General features: G+C 46.4%; 1 protein-coding gene across 1 annotated transcript in view; it reads left to right on the top strand.

Annotated features, from left to right (window-relative positions):
* Positions 1-163: 163 nt before the first annotated feature.
* Positions 164-25,502, top strand: part of FANCD2 (FA complementation group D2) — a 75,738-nt gene continuing 50,399 nt past the window's right edge. The window contains exons 1-16 of the mRNA XM_082265076.1: positions 164-277; positions 6,611-6,689; positions 7,425-7,559; positions 8,709-8,776; positions 11,301-11,404; positions 15,598-15,664; positions 15,747-15,799; positions 15,884-15,962; positions 18,602-18,726; positions 19,054-19,141; positions 19,217-19,321; positions 21,565-21,662; positions 22,846-22,954; positions 23,445-23,480; positions 23,572-23,715; positions 24,488-24,622. Of these exons, the coding sequence (XP_082121202.1) occupies positions 6,626-6,689; positions 7,425-7,559; positions 8,709-8,776; positions 11,301-11,404; positions 15,598-15,664; positions 15,747-15,799; positions 15,884-15,962; positions 18,602-18,726; positions 19,054-19,141; positions 19,217-19,321; positions 21,565-21,662; positions 22,846-22,954; positions 23,445-23,480; positions 23,572-23,715; positions 24,488-24,622 (1,410 nt within the window). The 5' untranslated portion in view covers positions 164-277; positions 6,611-6,625. The remainder of the gene's footprint in view (positions 278-6,610; positions 6,690-7,424; positions 7,560-8,708; positions 8,777-11,300; positions 11,405-15,597; positions 15,665-15,746; positions 15,800-15,883; positions 15,963-18,601; positions 18,727-19,053; positions 19,142-19,216; positions 19,322-21,564; positions 21,663-22,845; positions 22,955-23,444; positions 23,481-23,571; positions 23,716-24,487; positions 24,623-25,502) is intronic.

Here is a 25,502-nt window from a genome sequence, read left to right as displayed (position 1 = left end):
AATTCTTCCCGCCCAACACCGGACCTTCTGCCAACCCAGCCCCGCCTCTACCGACGGAGCACCAATCCTTCCCACTGAGAAGGCGGAGTCGTAAGCTGAGGTAAACAGGCGGGAATCTGTGTGGGCGGAGTCGTAGCTGATGAGTAACACGGGAGGGAAGTGTGTTGTGTGGGCGGATCTATCTGCTCTCCTGTCATGAGCCGCGTGAATTTAATGCTGCTGAGCGCTGATTGGCTCAGGCTGCACTCAGAACAAGCGGGAAGACACGAAAAGTGAGGTAGGTTGGCGCTCCTTCCGGTGCCCTCCACCAACTCACTGACCTCTTCCTGTGCCCAACAATCCCTGCCATAAGTATATCACACATGGGCTGTAAGAGAGGGAGGGGCAGTCTGTCCTACCTTCCACCATAACATTACTTTCCCAATCCCCACCTCCCTCATGGTGCCCTTATATTCCCTCCCCCACCACTATGCTCCACCCCTTTCCTCCCCCATGGAGCTCTTCTGTCCCCTCCTTCCTATACCTCTTCCACCGCCCCTCTTCCCATAATACTCCCCTCCCCCCAACTTCCTCCACCCTACAATCCTTCCTCTTCCAGGTTGCTTCCAACTCCTCCCACCACTACCCACCAACCGCCACTGGTACCCCCATCCTTCCTTTTATAGATCTCCCTCCCCCATACCTCCAACCCCCACCAGTCCCCCCTCCCATACCTCCAACCACCACCAGCCCCCCTCTCATCCCTACCAGTCCCCCCTCCCATACCTCCAACCACCACCAGCCCCCCTCTCATCCCTACCAGTCCCTCCTCCCATACCTCCCACCCCCCCCTCATCAATCACCTCCATCCCCCCCTCCCATACCTCCAACCACCACCAGCCCCCTTCTCACCCCCTACCAGCCCCCCTCCCATACCTCCCACCCCCCGCATCAATCACCTCCATCCCCCCTTCCATGCCTCCAACTCCCACCAGCCCCCCTCCCATACCTTCAGCCCCGCCCCTTCCTATACCTCCAACCCCCCACCAGCCCCTCCCATTCCTCCAGCCCCCCCCCCATGAATCACCTCTGTCCCCCCAACCCCTACCAGCCCCCTCCCATACCACCAACCACCACCAGCCCCCCTCTCACCCCTACCAGTCCCTCTTCCCATACCCCCAGCCCCCCCTCTCATATCTCCAACCCCCCACCAGCCCACCCCATACCTCCCACCTCCCCCATCAATCATCTCCATCCCCCTTCCATATCTCCAACCCCCCTCCCATACCCCAAACCCCACCGGCCCCCCCATACCTCCCACCCTCCCATCAATCACTTCCATCCCCCCTCCCATACCTCCAACCCCTACCAGCCCCCCTCTCTCCCCCATCAATCACCTCCATCCTCCCTCCCACACATCCATCCCCTACCAGGCCTCCCCCTCCCTCCCCCATCAATCACTTTTATAGCCCCTCTCATACCTCCAACCTCTACCAGCCCCCCCTCCTCTCTGCCCTACAAGTACCCTCTTTCTCTTTCGTTCATTGATGGACACAGTTCCTGATTCTTCTTAACCATTGGGTTATGCTCCCCCCTACAGGAGTAGGACACTAGGCAGGAAAAAGCTTGACTACACCTATTGGCAGTCTGAGGGGTGTATACACCCACTCTCAGCTATAGGCACTCATTTTGTTTCTGCCTAGTCAGGAGTAAGGACTTAGTTCCTTGCCGGGATCTCTGGTCCTGGCAATTTTTTCATTCTAAATTTAATTTTTTTCCTCTTTTTATTTTGTTCCTGTGAGAATCTACTATCAACTGCCGGACTGGGCGACAAACTGGATAATATAAATCCTTAGGGTTCCCCCAGTCTGGCCAGTGAGCGCGTGCAGATCGCAGCTCTGCGCTAGGTCCGCCGCGACATAACCCCACTGGATCTTTGCGGCAGTGCAAGACTTGTTCCTTCAAGGGGTGATTGTTCCAGTTCTGACTTCGGAACATTTTCAGGGGTTTTTACTCAAACCTCTTTACAGTTCCCAGGATAGAAAGGCAAGGTACGTCCAATCCTGGACCTCAAGGCGCTAAGCTGCTTTGTGCGAGTACAGAAGTTCTGCATGGAGTCCATTCACATGGTAGTGGCGTCCCTACATCAGGGGGATTTCTTCTCTCTTCTATCGACAAGAAGGACGCCTACCTGCAAATTCGAATATGTGCTTGTCGCCAGCGCTTCCTCCGTTTTGCCATGGATGAGGAGCATTATCGGTTTGTGGCGCTGACCTTTGGTCTCACCTCTGCACCTCGGGTCTTTACAGGAGTGTTGGCTCCGGTGCTGGCATTGTTTGAGTCAATGGGGGATCGCAGTACTGGGGTACCTGGATGATCTTCTTCTGCGAGCAGAGTCTCTGACCGCTTTGTAGTCCACTGGAGATTGCTCTGTGAACTCTGAGGGAGTTCGGTTGGATCCTGAACATTCAGGAGTCTGCTTTGGTTCTGTCAACAAAAACTGGACTATCTGGGCCTGACTCTGGACTCGACCTCAGCCAGCGTGTTTCTTCCTCTGGAAAAACTCCAGGCATTGCAGGAGGCAAATCTGTTGTTCAGCAGAAGGTCATCCCTCCGGGCTTGCCTGTGCATTCTGGGCCTGATGGTGTCCAACCTCAAGGCGGTCTGTTTGCACAGCTCCACACAAGATCTCTGCTAAAGAGATTCTGGTAAAATGGGTCAAGGATCCACGATTTCTAGCGGTGGCTTCGCTCTCCGGCACTTCGACAGGGAAAATCCTTTTCCCCCTGTACTGGACGGTTGTCTCCACAGATGCCAGCCTGTCCGGTGGGGAGGCGTCCTCAGCATAGATGTGCTTAGGGGGTCTGGACTCTGGCAGAGCCCAGACTGCCGATTAGTGTACTGGAACTCCGAGTGATCAGACTTTGTCTGGCTTACTGGACAATCATCTTTAGGGGTGTTCCTTTACGAATTCTTTGGGACAATGCCACGGCCGTGGTCTATGTCAACCACCAAGGGGGCACAAAAAGTGTCCTGGTGGCTCGGTAAGTAGCCGGCAATCTAATTGAAGAGACAAGAACTCACTGCTCAAGGTGGTGTAATTGCCTGATGACTCACACCGGTGCATGCCCCGGCTCGCCTCCATGAAAACTTGATAAAGGAAAAGGAATTTCCTTTTCCTTTATCAGCTGGCATTCTAAGGTGGGCTGACTGATTCGTTCCAGCCTTCTCAAACTTCTGCCACAACTCCTGTGCAGGATTCAGGCAGAAGGGATTGCGGTCATTCTAGTGGCTCCAGACTGGCCTCGCCAGTCTTGGTATGTCGATCTGGTACAGCTGGTCACCGATGCTCCTTGGGGACTTCCTCTCAGAGAAGATCTGCTGTCCCAAGGACCAATCTTCCATCCTGCTTTACAGTCGTTGGCTTTGGCGGCATGTTGAACGCCTATGCCAGGGATCCTCAAACTACGGCCCTCCAGCTGTTGCGGAACTACACATCCCATGAGGCATTGTAAAACTCTGACATTCACAGACATGGCTAGGCATGATGGGAATTGTAGTTCCTGAACAACTGGAGGGCCATAGTTTGAAGACCCCTGGCCTATGCTGAAGGATAGGGATCTACCATCATACGTGGAAGACGTACATTGCCTTGTGTGAGTCTCTTGGGGTTCTTCCTCGGTCCTTCTTGCTGGCTCGGGTCTTGACCTTCCTTCGAAGGGGGGTTTTACAGAAATTGGCCTTGAGTACATCAAGGGCCAAGTATCGGGTTTTGGCGGTCTTTTTCCAATGACCTTTGGCCACACATTCCCTGGTGCGTACCTTTTCTTCAGGGTGACCGACATTTGGTTCCTTCAGTGCGGGATCCGTTGCCGCTCTGGAATCTTAATGTGGTGTTTTCAGCTCTACTGAAGTTTCTCTTTGAAAATATTCGGGAGGTTCCCTGCTTACACTGCCGCAGAAGGTGGCCTTCTTTGGTGGCTATCACCTCTGCATGCACTGACGGTGTTATCCTGTCATTCATCTTATGGTGATTCATGAGGATTAGGTGGTGCTTTACCTCTGTCCGTAATTCCTTCCTATGGCGGTTTCTGACTGTCATTTCAATGCAGATATTGTGTTGCCTTACCTGTGTTCCAGGCCTAAACATCTGAAGGAAATTACCTTGCATGTCTTGGATGTGGTCCGGACAATTAGGGTGTACCTGGCAGCAACGGAGTCTTTTAGGAAGTCAGACTCACTATTTGTGCTCACGGACAGACCTCACAAAGGGTTGTCTGCTTCTTCTGCGACCATTTCCAGATGGATCGGACAATGGTTCAGGCCTATTGCATCAGGGGTCAGGTTCTTGCTTTCCCTGTATAGGCTCACTCTACTAGGGTGCTTAGTGTCTCCTGGGCTTTCCGTCTTCAAGCGTCAGTGACACAGGTTTGCAAGATTTGGTAAAATGGTTTTGTTGGCATCTGCGGATGCTTCTTTTGGCCACAAGGTTTTGCTGGCTGCTGTTTAGAGGACCTGATGTATTGTTTTTCAGGTGAGCTCCAGTTTATGGTTGAGCTCAATGTTACCTGGTTGTTATGGTTAGCCTTGGGAAATTTTTTCTGATGTTTTCCAACCCCTCATGTTTAACACTGCTTTGGGACGTCCCAATGGTTAAGAAGTATCAAGAGCCGTGTCTATCAATGAACGAAAGAGAAAATTGAATTTTTGACTTACCATAAAACCCGTTTCTCTGATGTTCATTGACGGACACCGCACCCACCCCTCTGTGGGGTTGACTTTCTTCTAACACTGCTTGTAACAAAGTAACAGTGTCTATAGCTGAGAGTGGGTGTATACCCCCTGGGACTGGCCATAGGCGTAGTCAACCTTTTTCCTGCCTAGTGTCCTACTCCTGTAGGGGGCAGTATAACCCAATGCTTAAGTAGATTTAGGAGCTGTGTCTTCAATGAACATCATAGAAATAGATCTTACGGTAAGTCAAAAATCCAATTTCCTCCCCCTTCTCAACCCCTATAAGTACAGTCCATCCCCCCCCCCCCTGCTAGTGTTGCCACCTCATCCCTTTAAACCCAAACACATAGTAATTTCTGATGAAGGTGGTAATTAAACTCAGTGCCTTATCTGCATAAAATTATCCCCAGAACCTGTGTAATTCATGTGTGTTCAGGTTTAAAGGAATGAGGTGACAACTCCGCCCCCACCTTCCCTACTATTACCACCCCCCCACCTTCCTAATTCCTATAAGTGTCCTCCACCCAATTCTCCCAACTGCCATCAGTACCCTCCCCCCCTTTCCCTTCCTAACCCCCACCAGTACCCTCCACCCCCCCCTTCCCTATCAGTAACCCCCCCCCCACCTTCCCAACTCCTACCAGTATCCTCCACCCACTCCCCCAATCCTCCTAACCACCATCAGTACTCTCCACCACCCCTTCCCAATCCTCCAAACCCCTACAAGTATTCTCCACATCCCCCATCCCGACCCCATACCAGTACCTTCCACCCACTCACCCCGGTTTCTTGGTGCTCCCAACCCCCATCATTACCCCCCACTGCTCCCTTTCCCAATCCTCCCAACCACCACCACTAGAGATGAGCTCAGGCATGTTTGAGTTCCCAACGTGCCAGATCCTGCCAGGAAGCCGACACTGCACTCCGCTAATCACATGCACTGAGACATTTACTGATCTGTGCAGCTGGGGACCAGGAAATGTCTCACTGCCTGTTATTGGCAGAGTGCAGTGTCGGCTTCCTGACGGGATCGGGCACGTGGAACATGAACACGCCTGAGCCCATCTCTGACCACCAGCGACATTCCCCCTCCTCTTCCCAATCCTTCCACCCCATAATACCCCTCATCCTCTTTTCCCTCCAACTCTCACCAATATCCTCTGGGTTTTTCCAGTTTTTGTAATCCTCATCAATATCCTCCACCCCTTCCCATTCCTTACACCTCCAGCATTACCCCTTCCCTCACACTCTGCCCTGTACCCCACACTCCACCCTACACCTCATTACTCACCCCCATCCTATATGCCACACGCCAATCCCCACACCCCATTCCTTCCCCTCCCGAAACCCCCTCATCCTATATCCATACCCCCACCCACTATTTCCCCCTGTCATCTTGTACCCCACATCCCATTCCTCACCCCCACCTGGTACCCCAATTCTCACCCCCACCCTGCACCTCACTCCTCACCCCCATCCTTTACCCCACCCCCTCCCATCCTGTACCACATTCTTCACCTCCATCCTGTACCCCACACCTCACCCGGCACTTCACACTTCATTCCTCACACCCATCCTATATGCCACACCCCACCCCCCCATCCTATACCCATACCCCACCCTTTAGTCCTCCCCCTCATCCTGTACCCCACATCCCATTCCTCACTCCCACCTTGTACCCCATTCTTCACCCCCACCTTGTACCCCATTCCTCACGCCCCTCCTGTACCTCACACCCCATTCCTCCCCCCCCCTATATCCTATACCCCATTCCTCCCCCCTCATCCTGTACCCCACATGCTAATCCTCCCCCTCATCCTGTACACCACACCACATTCCTAGTTTCCTGTATGTGCCCACATACTGAAGCGGCCTCATTGAAATTGTTCCTTTTCAGGTACCTCCAGTGAAGATGACCTCCAAACGGCGGTCGTCTAAGTCAGGTGACCAAGAAGATTCTGGCGCCGGCTCCTCCAGTAAGTAGTGATGATTTGATGGAGGTTGTCACAGCTTTTGCACTCACTGAATGCTGTATAGATTGCAGACCGTGGAAAAGTATCAAAAGTCTGTGTGGCAGCTGCCACGTCCCCTGCACATCGGGTCGCAAATTCCTTTACACCTTGAGTCCTCATGTGCACTGCAACTCGGGTCACCGAGTGTCCCCTCACACCTTGGGTCCCTACATCTCACCCCGCTCCTTGAGGTCCTACGCACCCGGAGTCGCTATATGAATAGAAACAGACCCAATGTTTTGAAAAGTAACCAGTTTCCTTTACTTTCTGTTATGAAACTCCGCCTCTTCTTCATGTCCCACCATAAGAAATTGCTTTCTATGGGGACGCACCTGCGAGCTCACTCCCGAGAGCAGGACTCACAGAATTTGATAGCATCAGGAGCCATTGGCTCCGGCTGCTTCCTCTGTGCCTGTGTGAAGAGGGAGAGAGAACAGTACTGCCTGCAGGCGGGCACAGTGCTGGATCGATATAGGGCTATAAACTGTCATTTTCAGTTTCAATTTTGGCCAAGTGCATCCTGCATTTTCAGTTATGGCACCAAAATTTCCATTTGCTGCACTTCTACAGTGTACTGTCCTATTCTAAGGAATGTTAAGGAAATTAACTTTCATCGATGTGCCCTACAAAATCCCCCACCTGTCTCCCGCTCTGCAATGTTGCTGCCCTGACAATTGAAAACTTTTGTTCCTTCTACAGAAATCAAGAAACGCCGGGTAAGCAATAAGAAGACGAAGGAGCAGGATGACGTGGTGGAGAATGACAGCCTGTTTGTACAAGTCCTGAAATCTGCTGGGATGACCCTGAAGTCCGGAGAGCAGCAGAATGAACTCAGTGAGACATAACCGACTCTTTATGCCTTTACTCATCCGAGTGGTGGAATAATTTGAAGCCAATCAATTAACCAGGCTGAGGGGGGGGATTGCGCTTTGTCAGTTCAGGAAAACCTCAGCCTGATATCATCTTAAATTGAAAAACAACAAGAGAAGGGCGACCAACCTTGTGCATTACTACTCTTGGTGCGCCCTTCTCTTGTTGTTTTTCAGTGTTATTGGATAACCTTGGTCCTGAGGGGGCAGCAAGACCGCTAGTTTTGTGCAGTTTTAGATCGGGGGTCTCCAAACTTTCTAAAGAAAGGGCCAATTTACCATCCTTCAGATTTTAGGGGGGCTGGACTGGGACCAGTGTAAACAATGCCCAATCTTTGGTATTAGGGGGAGAAATAGTTGGTGTCAGTGGGAGGAATAGTGTCCCAATGTTAGTGTCAGTGGGAGGAATAGTGTCCTATTGTTAGTGACAGTGGAAGGAATAGTGTCCCATTGTTGGTGTCAGTGGGAGGAATAGTGTCCTATTGTTGGTGACAGTGGGAGGAATAGTGTCCTATTGTTGGTATCAGTGGGAGGAATAGTGTCCTATTGTTGGTATCAGTGGGAGGAATAGTGTCCCATTGTTGGTGTCAGTGGGAGGAATAGTGTCCTATTGTTGGTGACAGTGGGAGGAATAGTGTCCTATTGTTGGTGTTAGTGGCAGGGATTATGCCCCGTTGTTGGTGTCAGTGGGAGGAATAGTGTCCCATTGTTGATGTCAGTGGCAGAAATGATGCCCCATTGTGGGAGGAATAGTACCCCATGGTTGATGTCCATGGCAGGAGTAGTACCCTGTGGTTGGGGACAGTGGAAGGAATAGTGTACTATTGTTGGTATCAATGGCAAGAATGATGCCCCATTGTTGTTGTCAGTGGCCAGGAATTATGCCCCATTGTTGGTGTCAGTGGCCAGGAATTATGCCCCATTGTTGGTGTTGGTGGCAGGAATTGTGCCCCATTGTTGATGTCAGTTGAAGAAATTTAGACTCAAGGGCCAGATAAGGGCAAGAAAAGGGCCGCATCCAGCCCCAGGGCTGCGGTTTGGAGACCATTGATCTAGATGTATGATAATAAATTCAGAAATTGCTATGATTCCCTTTTGATTTGTGTCTTTCCAGCAGTGGATCAGGCGGCTTTCCAGAAGGCGATGCAGCAAGCCTTAAAGAAGCACTCCAGGTCTTCAAATGTGAGTACATGGAGCTTAGATTCAGCAGAGAGAAACGTTAGTAACATTAGTAAAGGAGTTTATAGCTTCAAATCTGCTCTCAGCATTGACCAGTTTTATATTCTTGGTGTAACTCAACTTCATGGCTTTACCTTAGCTGCGCCCTGTACCCCTAGGGCTTCCCTCCCCGCTGTGCCTGTTTAGGGACCCGTATTTATGGGATCTTTTTTTTTTTTTTGCGTCTCCCCTTATAAGTCAATAGGACTGCAGATGGGAGAATTTTGGGAGGTCAAACCTGTGAATGACTTCGGAAAGGATCTCAAACTGATCGCAGATGCAAGCTGCATGCACCTAAAATATGCAGCATTTTCCCTTTCACACAATCTTGTCCCTGGTGACATTGCCATCATCAGTGACATTGAGGCTGATTTACTAAAGGCACTTGCAAAGTTGCTCAGTGTGTATGCCTTTAGTAAATCAACACCAACACTTTCAGCTCAACAGCCGGGTGCCAACTAGTCATGGAAATGACTCAGTAGGTGATCAGGGGGTTAAGAGTCCTGTATAGAGGCAGCTCAGTGGGGTGAGAGACCTGGCATGGAAGTGGCCCAGTAAATGCTCACTGTGGTCAGTGTACTTGCATGAACATGGCTTAGTAGATGGTTAGTGGAATCAGAGTCCTGCATGAAAACAGCTCAGTTGTATGAGAGACCTGGCATTAATGTGGCGTTCAGTAGGTGTTCAGTAAGGTCAGTCCTGCATGCAAGCAGCTCAGTAGGTACTCTGTGAGATCAGAGTTCTGGCATGAAACACAGCTCAGTAGATGTTTAGTGGGGTCATGGTCATGGCGTGGAAGCAGCTCAGCAGGTGATCAGTGGGATCAGAGTCCTGGCGTGGAAGCAGCTCAGCAGGTGATCAGTGGGATCAGTGTGTTTGCATGAAAACGACTTTGTAGCTGCTCGGTGGGATAGAAGTTCTGCATGGTAACAGCTCAGTAGGTGTGCAGTGGGGTGAGAATCCTGACATGAAAGTGGCTCAGTAGGTGCTCAAAGGGGTCAGAGTCCTGGCATGTAAGCAGCTCAGTGGGTGTTCAGTAAGGTCAGTACTGGCATTAAAATGTCTCACATAGGTGTTTCAGTGGGGTCATAGTCCAGGCATTGAAGCAGCTTAGTAGGTGCTCGTGGGGTTAAAGTCCAGGCATGGAAGCTCCTCAATAGGTGCTCTTGGGGTTATAGTCCAGACATGAAAGTGGCTCAGTAGGTGCTCGTGGGGTTATAGTCAGGGCATGGAAGTGGCTCAGTAGGTTTTCAGTGGGGTCATAGTCCTGGCATGGAAAGAGCTCTGTAGGTGCTTCGGTGGGGTAATATTTGAGGCATGGAAGCAGCTCAGTAGGTGCTTGGGGGGGTTATTGTCCAGGCATGGAAAGGGCTTAGTTGGTGCTTTATTGAGTCATAGTCCAGGCATGGAAGCAGCTCAGTAGGTGTTCAGTAAGGTCCTGGCATGGAAATGGCTCAGTAGATGCTTGGTGTGGTTATTGTCCAGGTAATGAAATGGTTCAGTAGGTGCTTGGTGGGGTCATAGTCCAGGCATGGAAGTGGCTCAGTAGGTGCTTGGTGGGGTCATAGTCCAGGCATGGAAGTGGCTCAGTAGGTGCTTGGTGGGGTCATAGTCCAGGCATGGAAGTGGCTCAGTAGGTGCTTGGTGGGGTCATAGTCCAGGCATGGAAGTGGCTCAGTAGGTGCTCGGTGGGGGTCATAGTCCAGGCATGGAAGTTGCTCAGTAGGTGCTTGGTGGGGTCATAGTCCAGGCATGGAAGTGGCTTAGTAGGTGCTTGGTGGGGTCATAGTCCAGTCATGAAAAGGGCTCAGTAGGTGCTCGGTGGGGGTCATAGTCCAGGTAAGGAAGTGGCTCAGGTGTCCAGTGGGTGACCTGGAAGAAGCTGTGCATTTTCACTGTAAAGAACCAGGACCTTGTCATGTTGCCTGTACACCAATCCAAAACCAACAAATAAAACCACTAACCAGTTACTTGAATACCATTGGTTATCCTGTAATAAAGGTAACCCGAAAGTGGGTGGAATAAATTAGGCAGCAAATGAACATGTTGTTCCTGAAGTTGATGTGTTGAAAGCAGAAAAAATGGGCAAGCGTAAGGATTTCAGTGGTTCTGACAAGGGCCAAATTGTAATCTCTAGATGACGGGGTCAGAGCAACTCCAAAACAGCAACTCTTGTGGGATGTTCCCAATCTGCAAGAAGGAAAACCGGTGACATGGTTCACAACAACAAACACAAGGGTAACAATGCAGTTACAGAGACAGACTATAGTATCTAAACCATCATAACAAAGACCTAGAAATATTGAGAATGCAAAACGTGAGGAACCATCCCCGAAGGGGAACTACTCAATATTAGGTGGGAGGTCATGTTATGGAGGGCTGTCATAATGTTATGGCTTGTACAGTAATTGATGTAACATAAAACAGGCAGATTGCTCTTCTCTTTGCACATTAATACAAATGATGGATACAATTGATCTGTATGTAGGTGACTGAGGAGTTTATGGCGGGGCTGGAGTCGCATATTGAAGATCGGGAGCGTTTCAGGAATTGTCTTCTTCCGTGTGGACGATCTAATAAAGAAGAAGAGGGGTAAGATCTCATATCAGTGTATTGGTTCATTCTTCGTGCTTTCCTGTGTGTATGAAGAATGAATCCTGAACTATGGGTGAATATGGGTTGATCTGCTGCTGAGCGAATACAAATCTCCTGCGTGCTTTTACCCCTAGGGGGAGTACAACTGGGGGAGTCAATGGTGGAGAAGGATCTGGGTGTTCTGGTAGATCCTAAGCTTATTAATAGCATGCAATGCCAAGCTGCAGTTTCCAAAGCAAGCAAAGTCCTTTCTTGTATTAACCTCTTCCTGCCAAAAGAAGGCTACAGCATGGGCCTAAATTGCTGGGAGGGCATCCATGTACATCCTCCCGTGCATGAGCTGCCTGCACGCCCCCTGGGGGGCGCACGTGGCTTGCTCTGTGCTTAGTGAGTCCACGAGATAGATATATCCCAGCCCCTTACCACGTGATCAGCTGCCAGCCAATGACAGCTGATCACGTGATGTAAACTGAGCCGGTAATCGGCTACTTTTCTTCCCTCACGCTGGAGGAAAAAAAAAGCTGATTACCGGCTTCTGTCAGAGGGACATCAGTCCCGAACACAGAGAGAGACACTGCTGCCTCATCTGTGTGCACCAGTAGCACCCACCAGTGCAAATCAGTGCCACCTATCAGTGCCCACCAGTCCCGCCTTATCAGCGCAGCCTATCAGTGCCCATCAGTACAGCCTCATCAGCATACATCAATGAAGGAGAAAAATTACCTGTTTGCAAAATGTTATAACAAACTATGAAAACTGTTTTGTTTTTTCCAAATTTTCAGTCTTTTTTTGTTTGTTTAGCAAAAAATAAAAACCCCAGTAGGGATTAAACACCACCAAAAGGAAGCTCTATTTGTGTGAAAACAATGATAAAAATGTGAAATAAATGTAATAGAAATATTACCAACAGCGCATTTCTCCAAAATGAGAATGTGAAGTGGGGGTGAATAGTGATTAGCCTAATAGCTAAGACAATGTAGTTACTAAGCGTGAAAAATACAATGAGCATATAGGCTACGCTGTATCACATATCAAACACCTACATCATATATAAAGTTACTGTATATTTCCATATACTGAAATATTACTGTTGGTAATATTTCTTTTTTTTTTTTAATCAAAAGAAAGTTTTATTGAGAAAACGCACAAAAATACATGGTACTTTATACACAGCCAAAATAACATTGCAATATGTACAAAGAAATACAGATCTCAGCCAACGAGTACTGTAACAGGCCAGGGTCTACCTCAATCTTCAGAGCTATACTTTTCTAGTCAGCATAACAAAAGGGTAAAAACAATACAGCGAAAAAAGACAAAGGCAAAAAGAAAAACAACAAAATTAGTCAGGTCCCCTCGCAACTGTGGAAGCGAGACCATGGATAACCCTGTTAGTCTAAAGTAATAGCCGGTCCAGGACCAATTCCGTTGGGGGTCATACCCAGAGAACTCAGCCACACTCCCCAAACTTTAAAAAAACTTAGCTGTAGACCCTCTATGCTGGTATATAGATTTCTCCATGCGGAGAGTGATGCCCAATTGTTCTAACCACATCTTATAAGTTGGAGGATCCTGGGCCACCTAGTGACGAAGAATGAGTAGACAAGCCTGAAACAAGGCCCGCCCCGCTGCTTCGCGTAGATATTTATCTGGCACAATGTGTTCTAATACCTAGAAGGCACTTTCTGGGATCCTGAGGAATCCCCAATCCCAGGATCCTATTAACCACTTAAGCCCCGGAAGATTTTACCCCCTTCCTGACCAGGGGGTATTTTGCGATTCGGCACTGCGTGACTTTAATGGACAATTGCGCGGTCGTGCAACACTGTACCTAAACGAATTTGACGTCCTTTTTTTCCCACAAACAGAGCTTTCTTTTGGTGGTATTTGATCACCTGTGCGATTTTTTGATCATGCGCTTTAAACAAAAAAAGAGCGTAAATTTTGCAAAAATAACAATATTTTTCAAATTTTTTTTATATGAAATTCCCCCCCAAAAAAATGTAAAAATCAAAATTTTTTTAACATTTTTGGCCAATTTGTTTTCTGCTACATATGTTTGGTAAAAAAAAAGTCGCAAAAAGCGTATTTTGATTGCTTTGCGCAAAAGTTATTGCGTTTACTAACAAAGGGAAAGATTTCTGTCATTTTTTGTGTTTTTTTTTAACGCGTAATGGCGGCGATCTGCAATTTTTTTGCGGTACTGTGACATTGCGGCGGACAGATCGGACCCTTGACTGACATTTTTGACACTTTTGGGGGTACCAGTCACATTACTGCAGTAATCAGTGCTATACATATGCACTGTTACTGCAAAATGACACTGGCAGGGAAGGGGTTAACTTTATTGGGGAAGGAGGGGTTAAGTGTGTCCCTAGGGGCTTGCTTTTTACTGAGATTGGCTGTGGCTACTAGTGTAGGAACAGTGATCAACGGTCCTACATAGTAGAACTGTATGATCACTGTTTCTACACAGGGGAGAATGACAGGCGGCTTGTTTACATTAGCCGCTTGACTTTCTCCCTCTGCACCGACGATCGGCGAGTGACCGGCGGACATCGGGTCCGCCGGTCACACGCACTGACTTCCCTGTGAACGAGCCGCGGCGGGCGCGCGCCTATTGGCTCACAAGGAAGTGACAGGCAAGTGACTTATATATACGTCACTTTGCCTGGCCGAGGCTGACCGCCGCAGTATATAGTCGTGCGGCGGTCGGCAACCGGTTAATAGTGGAAGGCACCCGAGATCAATACCGGTGCAACTTCGGGGCATCTCCACAGTAAGTGCACCAGGTCCCCCACCCCCCTCCCGCATTTACTGCACAGACCATCCGACCTAATGCCCATGGACTGGAGCCTCAGTGGTGTGTGATTTACTCTAAGGAGAATGTATAGTTGAGACACTGGGTGAGACACATTAAGAGAGCACAGACGGACAGACTCCAAGGCCTCCTCCCATTGCTCGTTAGGAATCTCCCCTACATCAGCGCTCCAGCTCTCGCACGCCCTACTGGGGTACAGCTCCAGATAAGCTCCCAACAAGGAAGCGTAACGACTGTAGATGAAGCCCTTGGTGGAGGTAAAATGTTGCATCAGGTAGAATACAGGAGTGGGAGACAAGTTGGTAATATTTCTATTACATAGTTACATAGTAGGTGAGGTTGAATAAAGACAACAGTCCATCCAGTTCAACCTGTGTAGGTGTGTGTGGCCGTAATCATCTCACATACCCCTGAATGTTCTGATCCTTGAGATGTACGTCCAAGAGTCTTTTGAAAGCCACCATGCTTCCCGCAGAAACCACCTCTTGTGGTAGAGAATTCCACAATCTTGTAGTCCTAAGAGTAAAGAACCCCCCACGTTGCCTGAGGTTAAAACGCTTCTCCTCTAATCGCATTGTATGCCCCCGAGTCCTCATGCAATCCCTTCGACTGAACAGCTTTTTTTCTAAGCTGAGATCACCATTGAGATATTTAAAAATTGCTATCATGTCCCCTCTCCGGCGTCTCTTCTCCAGGGAGAATAAATCAAGCGATTGCAGACGCTTACATTTAATTCATCCTTACCATTGTGGGTTGTCTACAGCAGCAGTCCCCTTTTTCTACACATCTATTCATTTTGGCGAGAGTGTTTATCACATCACAATGTTAAAAATAAAATTTGGGTACAGTGTTGCATGACCGCACAATTGTCATTCAAAGTGCGACAGCGCTGAAAGCTGAAAATTGGTCTGGGCAGGAAGGGGGTTTAAGTGCCTCAGTAGGCGAGTGGTTAACCACTTCTGGACCAGGCCTTTTTCTGACTTGTTGTTTACAAGTTAAAATAATTTATTTATTTTTTGCTAGAAAACTACTTAGAACAAAGAAAAAACTTTATAAATAAGATTTTTGTACCTACTGTAAAATCTATTTCTTGTCCATTGAGGGACACAAGTCCAAACCCCCTTTGTGGAAAAGCAGTATCAAGGGTAAAGCAAAAAAATCAAAGCTGAGGCATGCTGGGTAGAGGAGGGGTTATAGACCGGCTTTTTTGCCCTGTCTAAACCCCTGTAGGCGGCAGTATAACCCTATTCTCTAGAATTCTTGTGTCCCTCAACATACTTCATGTAATCTATTTTATGGTGAGTACAAAAATGATATTATATGTCTTACTCACTCTGCCATCATCTTACCACCTCTTTTCTTCTCTTAGTAATGCCGCCTTCAGCTCATTTCATGACAGCCTCATTAAAATCCTACTGGGGATTGAGACTTTACAGGTATGTCTATGATTATCTCTTCTTTCTGACGTTTTGATGAAATATTCCCATATTACTTTCACGAACGTTCTTTGTGGTTTAGGGGCCTTTGATAAACATGCTGTTCGAGAAGATACCGGAGTTTTTGTATGACAGGTACTCTTTATTTCTCTTGTATCAGTTTATATCACATGATAACTACTTGCTGAGTCCTCTAGTTTCAACCTCTCTGTTTTCCAGTGTCGGCAGTGATGGAATCAGCATTCCTCGTCTAATCATCAATCAGCTGAAATGGCTGGACCTGGTTGTCAGCAGCAAGGTAAATGTCTGTGCAGGGAATTCCTGTACTCTGCCCAGTTCTATGTTCTGTGGACAGTTTCTGCATAGGATGTCCATACTGCGGCCATTAATCTGCCCACTGCTGTGAACTGTCAATCACAAGGTAGGTGGATCTGAGAGAAGATTAATCTCTCAGTTCTCCATCAGGCTTCACTAAAAAATTCCTTGTCCATGTGCCTGTGGGGGTTCTCCCTGCACATTTTAGGGATCCTGATGATGTTGAGTTTACCGACAATGACAGGATCGCTATTGTGATATGGGCTTTAGATGAGGTGGCTGCAAGTTGTCTGTAATCTCTACCATCTCTATATAGGAGCTCTTAGTATTTTCTGTCATCTGTATATAGGAGCTCTTTAATCTCTGCCATCTCTATGTAGGATCTCTCTGTAATCTCTGCCGTCTCTATATAGGAGCTCGCTGTAATCTTTGCCATCTCTATGTTGGATCTCTCTGTAATCTCTGCCATCTCAATGTAGGATCTCTCTGTAATTTCTGTCATCTCTATGTAAGAGCTTTCTGTAATCTCTACCATCTCTATGTAGAATCTCTCTGTAATCTCTGCCATCTCTATGTAGGAGCTCTTTCTAATCTCTGCCATCTCTATGTAGGAGCTCTCTGTAATTCCTGCCATCTCTATGTAGGATCTCTCTGTAATCTCTGCCGTCTCTATATAGGAGCTCGCTGTAATCTTTGCCATCTCAATGTAGGATCTCTCTGTAATTTCTGTCATCTCTATGTAGGAGCTTTCTGTAATCTCTACCATCTCTATATAGAATCTCTCTGTAATCTCTGCCATCTCTATGTAGGAGCTCTCTGTAATCTCTGCCGTCTCTATATAGGATCTCTCTGTAATCTCTGCCATCTCTATGTAGGAGCTCTTTCTAATCTCTGCCATCTCTATGTAGGAGCTCTCTCTAATCTCTTCCATCTCTATGTAGGAGCTTTCTGTAATCTCTACCATCTCTATATAGGAGCTCTTTAATCTCTGCCATCTCTATATAGAATGTCTCAGTAATCTCTGCCATCTCTATGTAGGATCTCTCAGTAATCTCTGCCGTCTCTATATAGGATCTCTCTGTAATCTTTGCCATCTCTATGTTGGATCTCTCTGTAATCTCTGCCATCTCTATATAGGAGCTCTCTCTAATCTCTGCCCTCTCTATGTAGGAGCTCTCAGCAATCTCTGCCTTCTCTATATAGGAGCTTTCTGTAATCTTTGCCATCTCTATGTAGGATCTCTCTGTAATCTCTGCCATCTCTATATAGGAGCTCTCTCTAATCTCTGCCCTCTCTATGTAGGAGCTCTCAGCAATCTCTGCCTTCTCTATATAGGAGCTTTCTGTAATCTTTGCCATCTCTATGTTGGATCTCTCTGTAATTTCTGCGATCTCTATATAGGAGCTCTCTGTAATCTCTACCATCTCTATATAGGAGCTCTCTCTAATCTCTGCCGTCTCTATATAGGAGCTTTCTGTAATCTTTACCATCTCTATGTAGGAGCTCTCAGTAATCTCTGCCGTCTTTATATTGGAGCTCTCTCTAATCTCTGCCGTCTCTATAGAGGAGCTTTCTGTAATCTTTACCATCTCTATATAGGAGCTCTCAATAATCTCTGCCATCTCTATGTAGGATCTCTCTGTAATCTTTGCCATCTTTATGTAGGTTCTCTCTGTAATCTCTGCCGTCTCTATATAGGATCTCTCTGTAATCTTTGCCATCTCTATGTAGGATCTCTCTGTAATCTTTACCATCTCTATGTAGGAGCTCTCTGTAATCTCTGCCATCTCTATGTAGGATCTCTCTGTAATCTCTGCCGTCTCTATATAGGAGCTCGCTGTAATCTTTGCCATCTCAATGTAGGATCTCTCTGTAATTTCTGTCATCTCTATGTAGGAGCTTTCTGTAATCTCTACCATCTCTATATAGAATCTCTCTGTAATCTCTGCCATCTCTATGTAGGAGCTCTCTGTAATCTCTGCCGTCTCTATATAGGATCTCTCTGTAATCTCTGCCATCTCTATGTAGGAGCTCTTTCTAATCTCTGCCATCTCTATGTAGGAGCTCTCTGTAATCTCTGCCATCTCTATGTAGGAGCTCTCTCTAATCTCTTCCATCTCTATGTAGGAGCTCTCTCTAATCTCTTCCATCTCTATGTAGGAGCTCTCTGTAAACTCTGCCGTCTCTATATAGGATCTCTCTGTAATCTCTGCCATCTCAATGTAGGAGCTCTCTGTAATCTCTGCCATCTCTATGTAGGAGCTCTCTCTAATCTCTTCCATCTCTATGTAGGAGCTCTCTCTAATCTCTTCCATCTCTATGTAGGAGCTCTCTGTAAACTCTGCCGTCTCTATATAGGATCTCTCTGTAATCTCTGCCATCTCAATGTAGGATCGCTCTATAATCTCTGCCATCTCTATGTAGGAGCTCTCTATAATCTCTGCCATCTCTATGTAGGAGCTCTCTGTAATCTCTACCATCTCAACGTAGGATCTGTCTGTAATCTCTGCCATCTCTATGTATGATCTCTTAGTAAATTCTGCCATCTCTATGTAGGAGCTCTCTGTAATCTCTGCCATCTCCATATAGGAGCTCTCTGTAATATCTGCCATCTCTATGTAGGATCTGACCTCTAAGATTATGCAGCTGGTTCTGGTATCCCCGGCTGATGTCCAGCAACACACCATCAGCAGCCTTCCTGAAATCCTGGAGGACTCCGAGCACAACGATGTTGCTAAGGAGCTCAGGTGCGTTTTGTATAGTCTATACACATAAATGACAAGTATAATGAGAACCAAATGGGAACCAATATGGAACCTGTCCTTGTCTTTTTTTTCCCCAGTTCAGTTGTTAGAATTATATGAGTGTAGCGTGCAGTGCAGTTTTCCGGTGGAATTATTGATATGTTGTAGTTGCTAATCACTGTTTCCCCCCACGTGTGCAATTACTGATTCTGATTTCAGGGGGTCAGGTGACAGAACCTTTCCCAACCATTCTCATAGATGGCTGTAGGGTTTGCTCAGCCCTGTGTAGCCCATGTATGTTGTCTTAGTAATGTGTCTGTGTTGGTCCAGCTCTCTCCTCAAGCAGAATTCCCAGCTGACAGTCACCATTCTAGATGCCTTCTCCAGCCTAAACCTGAACACTGAGCTCCTCATAGAGGTACCTTCCTCCCCAATAAAATCTGAATTGCTGACCTGTCATTGGGTGTACACCACTAATCTTCTCCCTCTCCAGGTCCGCCAATGGGTCATGTCTACGCTGTCCGCTGTGGACCTAGAAGTGGTGCCTATAATAGTGAAGTTTGTCCTTCATACGATCACTCCGACAGATGCAGTGGAGGTACCGTCTTTATATCTATTGGAAGACATTGAGGTTGATTTAGTAAAACTGGAGAGTGCAAAATCTGGTACAGCTCTGCATAGAAACCAATCAGCTTCCAGGTTTTTTTTTTTTTTCATCAAGCTTAATTGAACAAGCTGAAGTTAGAAGCTGATTGGCTACCATGCACAGCTGCACCAGATTTTGCACTCTCCAGTTTTTGGAAGTCATCCCCATTGTATTCAAAAGGAGCTTGCTGAATAATTCTTTAGGCTCCATTCACACCTGGGCGTTTTCAGCTCCAAAAACGCTCAAAAGAAACGCTTCTAAAACGACCAACAAGTAAAACCCCATTCATTTAAATGGCCCCTGTTCACATCTGAGCGTTTTGCAAAACGCCTGTAGGTGAAAAAAGTACATGAGCTTCTTTTTGGGCTGATTACCAGCGTTTTTGATAGATGTCAATGAAAAACGCCTGAAAAAATCGCGGTAAAATCGCGTTAAAAATCGCGGTAAAAAACGCTACGCTCAAGTGTGAATGCAGCCTAAGAGTCTGTGCTCTGCACATAGAATCTTCTCTTCTCTCTTTCTCTCTTTTCTCTTATTTTTTTTTCTCTTTTCTCGCTTTCTCTTCTTTTTTTCGCTCTTTCTCACTCTCTCCTTTTTTTTTTTTTTTTCTCACACTCTCTTTCTCATGTTCTCTTCTCTCTCTCTTTTTTTTTTCTCTTTCTCACGCTCTCCTCTTCTCCTCTCTCCTATTTTATCTTCTCTTTTTTTCTCTTTCTCACACTCCTCTTCTCTTTTCTCTCCTCTCTTCTCTCTTTCTTCTCTAATCTTTTCTCTCTTTCTTCTCTTCTCTTTTCTCTCTTTCTTCTCTTCTCTTTTCTTTCTTTCTTCTCTTCTCTTTTCTTTCTTTCTTCTCTTCTCTTTTCTCTCTTTCTTCTCTTCTCTTTTCTCTCTTTCTTCTCTTCTCTTTTCTCTCTTTCTTCTCTTCTCTTTTCTCTCTTTCTTCTCTTCTCTTTTCTCTCTTTCTACTCTTCTCGTTTCTCTCTTTCTTCTCTTCTCTTTTCTCTCTTTCTCTCTCGCTCTTTCTTCTCTTTTCTCTCTTTCTCGCTCTCTCTTCTCTTCTTTTTTCTCTTCTCGTGCTCTCTTCTCATCTCTTTTCTCTCTTTCTTGCTCTCTCTCTTTCTTGCTCTCTCTTTCTCTTTCTCTTCTTATTTCCCCCTCTTCTCTTCTCCATTATGTACTGTATATACTAATATACAGTACATATTGTATTTTACAGTAATATGTAAAATAAATAAAAAAATGGTCTTACTGCCATTTTGACATAGAGAAGAGAAAACGAGACACACGGGGGGAAAAAAAAAAAGACAAGAGCATACTTCTGTGCCCCTGCGGCAAAAAAGACATAGACCACAGAGTACTAATGCTCCCTGCAGCCAGCAGAGCCTGAATACTCCTCCTCCATTCAGCACTGGGGAGAGACAACAGCAGTCAGATGGATAGCATTCAGCAGGAACAGCATGGCTTCCTTTGAAGAGTTTGACTCCTGCTTAATGCTATTTTTGCCTCTTTACTGAATGCAGGCAGAGTAAATAGAGTGCGCTGGCTATCACTTCTTTCCCACTGCATTTCCCGGGACTGTTGTTCCCTCATAACCTTCTTAGTTCATTACCTTATACCACACCATCTTCCACTCTGCCACTGCACTGAGCCATTCACATCAGTCTCTGCACCAAAGGAGCTTACACTTTAATACCCCCAACACAGTTATACACTAATTGTTATACCTTTACGATATATATAGACAATATATATATCTGACATATTCCATTGTGCTGTACAGAGAACGGCTGAGCCAGTCACATCAGTCTCTGCAACAGAGGAGCTTACACTCTTAATATCCCCACCACAGTCTCACACTATTTTATACATTTATATAGCTCTGACATATACCGCAGTGTTGTACAGAGAACGCTGACCCAGTTATGTCTCTGCACCATAGGAGATTACACCCTAATGTTCCAATGACAGTCATGCGCTTTTTCAATGAGTCACCATGCATACTGTAATAGCTCCACCACAACGAAGCGCTCTCTAGTGTGGAGAACAATCTGCGAGAACATGTATAACTGGAGCAGATGATGTTTCTGGGGGGAATCTGGACAAGAGTTCTGCCTTTTTATAAAACAGTTTGGCTGATTCCTTATTTCTAATACAGAGAGGGAAAATCTGCCCTAATGTTCTCTCTCTTCCTGCAGGTAATTTCTGAGCTCCGTCAGAAATTGGATGTGGAGATGTGTGTTTCCCTTTCACAGCTACCTGCCACTCAGAGTAAACTAGCAAAGTCTTCAAAGAGGTAAGTACAAGACACCACCCCCTTATACAGAGATATGTACAAAACACACCCCTGTATACAGAGAAATGTACAAGACACCATCCCTGTATACTGAGAAATGTACATTTCTCTGTATACAGGGATGGTGTCTTGTACATTTCTCAGTATACAGGGATGGTGTCTTGTACATTTCTCTGTATACAGGGATGGTGTTTTGTACATTTCTCTGTATACAGGGGTGTGTCTTGTACATTTCTCTGTATACAGGGATGGTGTCTTGTACAAGACACACCCCTGTATACAGAGAAATGTACAAAACACCATCCCTGTATACAGAGAAATGTACAAGACACCATCCCTGTATACAGAGAAATGTACAAGACACCATCCCTGTATACAGAGGTATGTACAAAACACGATCTCTGTATACAGAAGTATGTACAGGTCACAAACCCCCATATACAGAGGTATGTACAAGACACGATCCCTGTATACAGAGGTATATACAAGACGCCATCCCTGTATACAGAGGTATGTGCAAGACGCCATCCCTGTATACAGAGGTATGTGCAAGACGCCATCCCTGTATACAGAGGTATGTGCAAGACGCCATTCTTGTATACAGAGATGTGTGCAAGACGCCATCCCTGTATACAGAGGTGTGTGCAAGACGCCATCCCTGTATACAGAGGTGTGTGCAAGACGCCATCCCTGTATACAGAGGTGTGTGCAAGACGCCATCCCTGTATACAGAGGTGTGTGCAAGACGCCATCCCTGTATACAGAGGTGTGTGCAAGACGCCATCCCTGTATACAGAGGTGTGTGCAAGACGCCATCCCTGTATACAGAGGTGTGTGCAAGACGCCATCCCTGTATAAAGAGGTGTGTGCAAGACGCCATCCCTGTATAAAGAGGTGTGTGCAAGACGCCATCTCTGTATACAGAGGTGTGTGCAAGACGCCATCTCTGTATACAGAGGTGTGTGCAAGACGCCATCTCTGTATACAGAGGTGTGTGCAAGACGCCATCCCTGTATACAGAGGTGTGTGCAAGACGCCATCCCTGTATACAGAGGTGTGTGCAAGACGCCATCCCTGTATACAGAGGTGTGTGCAAGACGCCATCCCTGTATACAGAGGTATGTACAGGGCACAATGTCTGTAATGCAGGCTTCTTATTTCTCTCACTCTGTGTCTTCCTCAGTTTCACAAAGGCCCCAGAGAAAGGCAGCCATGACTGTATCACAATCCTTACCGAGGTGATAAAATCAGCCGTCTGGTTCCAAAAACATGTGTGTGAAGCCTGGATCAAAGTGAGTCCTGGAATGTTTCTTTCCTTCTTCTTTTTTTTAACCATCACATTCTCTGCTCACCAGCTAACCAGCCTTGCTACCATCACATTCTCTGCTCACCACAGTCATCCTTGCTACCATCACATTCTATGCTCACCACATAGCCAGGCTTGCCACCTTCACATTATTTGCTCATCACATTCTCTGCTCACCACATAGCCAGCCTTGTCACCATCACATTCTCTGCTCACCACATAGCCAGCCTTGCCACCATCACATTCTCTGCTCACCACATAGCCAGCCTTGCCACCATCACATTCTCTGCTCACCTATTGCAGACCTCACTGTAGATACAATGCAGCACTCTGTCATGTCTATATATTTCTATATATACACAAAAGAGGAGTGTGGAGGGTATGGCAAAGACAATGCAGCCCTTTGTTATGTTTATATGTTCAGACCCCAATGTAGATGTCATGCTACACTGTCATGTTTGCTTGTTGTCTTTCAGGCTATAGAGGGTGTAAATAATGCAGAGGAACACAAGGTAGGTCGGTCTAGTTAATAAACTGTACCTCTGTTGGAGGAAATGAAAATGTCTTGATGGCTGAATGATCTCTGCCCTGATTTCCCTGCAGGTTACTGACTTTTTAGTTCTCCTCATCCTTTACTCCACCAACCCCAACAGTAAGAAACAAGTGGAGCGTGTGCTACGAAACAAGATACGCTGTGGTTTCATCACCAGCTCCCTCCTGCACAATGCCTTCAGCAGGCACACACCAGTAAGTCCCTCTGCCGTCACTCCAGTACACACCTCTGTGATCAGTCCTGTGCTTGTGAACATTGCTGTGCCTTGCAGTATCTGGGCGATGCTCCTTACATGCACCAACATGCAGCATCTAGGTGATGCCATTTTTCATGCAGTGATACTAAGCAGCCTAGTGATGCTGTTTATGCAGCAACATATGACATTTAGGTGACCCTTTTTTTCATACAGTGACATAAAACATCCTGGTGACACTCTTATGCAGTGACATGCAGCATCCAGGTGACACTTTTTTTTATGTAGTGATATATATAATTCAAGTGAACCTCTTTTTATGCAGAAAAATATAGCATCTGGGTGACACTCTTTTATTGCAGCATCTGGGTGACACACTTCTCATGCATTGACATGCAGCATCCAGGTGACTCCTTTATTGCAGCAGCATGCAGCATCCGGTTACTCTCCTTTCATACAACAAAATGCAGCATCCGGTTACTCTCCTTTCATACAGCAACATGCAGCATCCGGGTGACTCTCATTTTTCTTACAGCAACATGCAGCATCGGGGTGACTCTCTTTTTCATACAGCAACATGCAGCATCTTGGAGACACTTTTTTTCATTCAGTGTGCTGCTTGTGTTTTCTCTCTGGAATGGTGTAGTAACCATTTCTGGTGAATGAATAATCCTCATCTGATTTCTGGGATTTTTCTGGGGAGTTAAGGGTCAGTTTTATACTTTTAGATATATGGTCTCCAGGTGGCTGATGGCTTTGTCTCTTCTTTACAGGTTTTGATGATTTATTTTCCCTCTGTATTGTCCTTGGCTCAGACTCTCCTGAGGTCTGCGGAACCGGAAGTCACTGTGTTCAGCAGCCACCTCTACAAGCTGGCCTTCTCTGCGTTTGATCGCTACTGCCAGCAGGTAAGCGCGTCTGGAGAGGACCATAAAAGTTATGCAGGTTATATAGGTAGGCACAGTGTGGATAGTGTAGAAGTATTTGTGTGTCTGGAGCGGACCATACAGGTTATGCAGGATATATAAGGAGGCACTGTGTGGATAGTGTAGGTATATACCGGTATGCGTGTCTGGAGATGGATGATATTGGTTATGCAGGGTGTATTAGGGCACAAAGGGGTTGATTTACTAAAACTGGAAATTGCAAAATCTGGTGCAGCTGTGCATGACAGCCAATCAGCTTCTAACTTCAGCTTGTTCAATTAGGCATTGACAAAAAAAACAAACCTAGAAGCTGATTGGTTTCTATGCAGAGCTGCATTAAATTTTGCACTTTTCGGTTTTAGTAAATCAGCCCCGTAGCATGTATAATATATGTGTGTGTGTTTGGAGAGGACCATATAGATTATGCGGGGTGTAAAGGGAAGCACAGTGTGGATAGTGTATGTGTATAGGTGCAGTACATTGCAGGACCTGTCTGCTTTCTGATCCACATCAGAACTATCCTACCCTTGAAGGCTCCTTACTGGGCAGGATATTGTGGCAGAACATTGTGCTTGCACGCTATAATAAATCTTACTTTATTCTTTCTGTTATTTATGGAAATCTGGTCATTGAAGAGCAAGCTAGTCAGCATGTATACCCATCATCAGTCCCTGAAACTATTCACTGACCTAAAATGTTGTTCAGTGACATCTACTCTTCTGACTTTGCAAATCCAAATAGTCAGACTGCAGTCATGGTTGCTGATTTTACAGTCTGATTATTTTTTTATAGTACATCACGGAACACAGAGCAGTCATAATAATATCTGGGTTATACGCCACCTATAGGTGAATAACTCCTC

This window comes from Pelophylax lessonae (genome assembly GCF_965119305.1).
Source record: "Pelophylax lessonae genome assembly, chromosome: 8".
Lineage (NCBI taxonomy): Eukaryota > Metazoa > Chordata > Amphibia > Anura > Ranidae > Pelophylax > Pelophylax lessonae.
This window is presented reverse-complemented; position numbering and strand designations above follow the sequence as displayed.